This window comes from Rhea americana, unplaced genomic scaffold (genome assembly GCF_003343005.1).
Source record: "Rhea americana isolate MKP2758 unplaced genomic scaffold, rheAme1 scaffold_766, whole genome shotgun sequence".
Taxonomy (NCBI): Eukaryota; Metazoa; Chordata; class Aves; order Rheiformes; family Rheidae; genus Rhea; species Rhea americana.
Genome location: NW_028186941.1, coordinates 26,347 through 27,754, shown reverse-complemented (window position 1 = coordinate 27,754; position 1,408 = coordinate 26,347). Strand labels below are relative to the sequence as shown.

The 1,408-nt window shown below is 64.9% G+C and overlaps 1 protein-coding gene across 1 annotated transcript in view; it reads right to left on the bottom strand.

The window, feature by feature from the left end:
- Window positions 1–120: 120 nt before the first annotated feature.
- The window catches only part of LOC146585774 (26S proteasome regulatory subunit 6B-like), a 3,072-nt gene continuing 1,784 nt past the window's right edge, over window positions 121–1,408 (bottom strand). The window contains exons 2-5 of the mRNA XM_085322338.1: window positions 910–1,015; window positions 712–848; window positions 338–552; window positions 121–243 (exon numbers count right to left, since the gene is read on the bottom strand). Coding sequence (XP_085178464.1) covers window positions 136–243; window positions 338–552; window positions 712–848; window positions 910–1,015 — 566 coding nt within the window. The 3' untranslated portion in view covers window positions 121–135. The remainder of the gene's footprint in view (window positions 244–337; window positions 553–711; window positions 849–909; window positions 1,016–1,408) is intronic.

Here is a 1,408-nt window from a genome sequence, read left to right as displayed (position 1 = left end):
AAGAGACCTCCAACATCCTCTTGGTACCTCCAGCACCCTTAGGTGCTCCTCACTGCCCCAAGGACCCCTGTGTCACCCTTGCTTGTCCCATCACCCTCGGGTCCCCCCAGCACCCCAGTGACACCCCCAGGCCACCTATGGGTGCCCACCTGTGGTGTGGTGCGCCACAGCCTTCGCCAGCATGGTCTTGCCGCAGCCGGGAGGGCCGTACATGAGGACACCCCGCGGGGGGTCGATGCCGATCTGGGGGTGGGGTGGGGTGGGACACACGCAAGGGCGTCACGGGGGCCCGCGTGTCCCCCTCCACCCCCCGGGGTGCTGGGGGGGGGGTCCCCACCTGCTTGTAGAGCTCGAAGTGGGTGAGGGGCAGCTCGACGGCCTCCCGCACCTCCTGCTTCTGGATGTCCATGCCGCCGATGTCGGCGTACATCACGTCGGGCTTCTGGTCTGCAACGGGGGCCGGGCCGTCAGCGGGGAACCCGGCACCCAAGGGTGAGCGGGGCCCTTGTCGGGGTGGGAGGGGGGGTGGGGTGGGCCTGGCCCAACCGCCACCTCCTCAGACCAGCTGCCACAACGGTGGATCGCTCAGAGCTTCGTCATGGTGAGGATTGGGGATCTCCAAGGATGGAGGTCCACCACCACCACCACCACGGGTTTGGGCATGGCTCCACCCCTGCCAGGACAGCAGGGACGGGAGGTCCCTGGTCCAACCTCCACCTCGCGGCATCTCCAACCAGAGCGGGTCACTCAAGAGCTTCATCCGGATAAGGGCTGGGGATCTCCAGGGATGGAGGTCCACCACGACCACCACCACCACCACCACCACGAGTCTGGGCATGGCTCCACCCCTGCCAGGACAGCAGGGACAGGAGGTCCCTGGTCCAACCTCCACCTCGAGGCATCTCCAACCAGAGCGGGTCACTCAAGAGCTTCATCCGGATAAGGGCTGGGGATCTCCAGGGATGGAGGTCCACCACCACCACTGCATCTACCGTGAACACCCTTGGTCCCACCGCTGAGAGCACCCACGAAGCCACACGACCAAATTCAAGCACTAAACTACATCTCTGATCTTTCTCCACCGCGTGGACCACGTCTGGGTGCTCTTCACCCTCTCGTCCAACTCTGGAGAACCCTGGTCTCCACGGTACCAGCATCTCCCCAACCTGGYGTCACCAGGAGCTCTTCTACTCCCACCGCCAACGGCGTTGAGCTCAACACACGACCCAACGCCAAGGCCTGAAGAACATCTCCGGCGCCCGACCACCGCCTGGGCCCCGTCCAGGCGCTGAGCTCCGCTCTCGAGACGTAGTTCTGGAGATCCTTCCTCATCACCATCTCCCCAACCTTGAAGAACATCTCTAGCGCTTGGCCCCGGGTGCTGCTGCTCCCGCGCTCCTCAACCCTC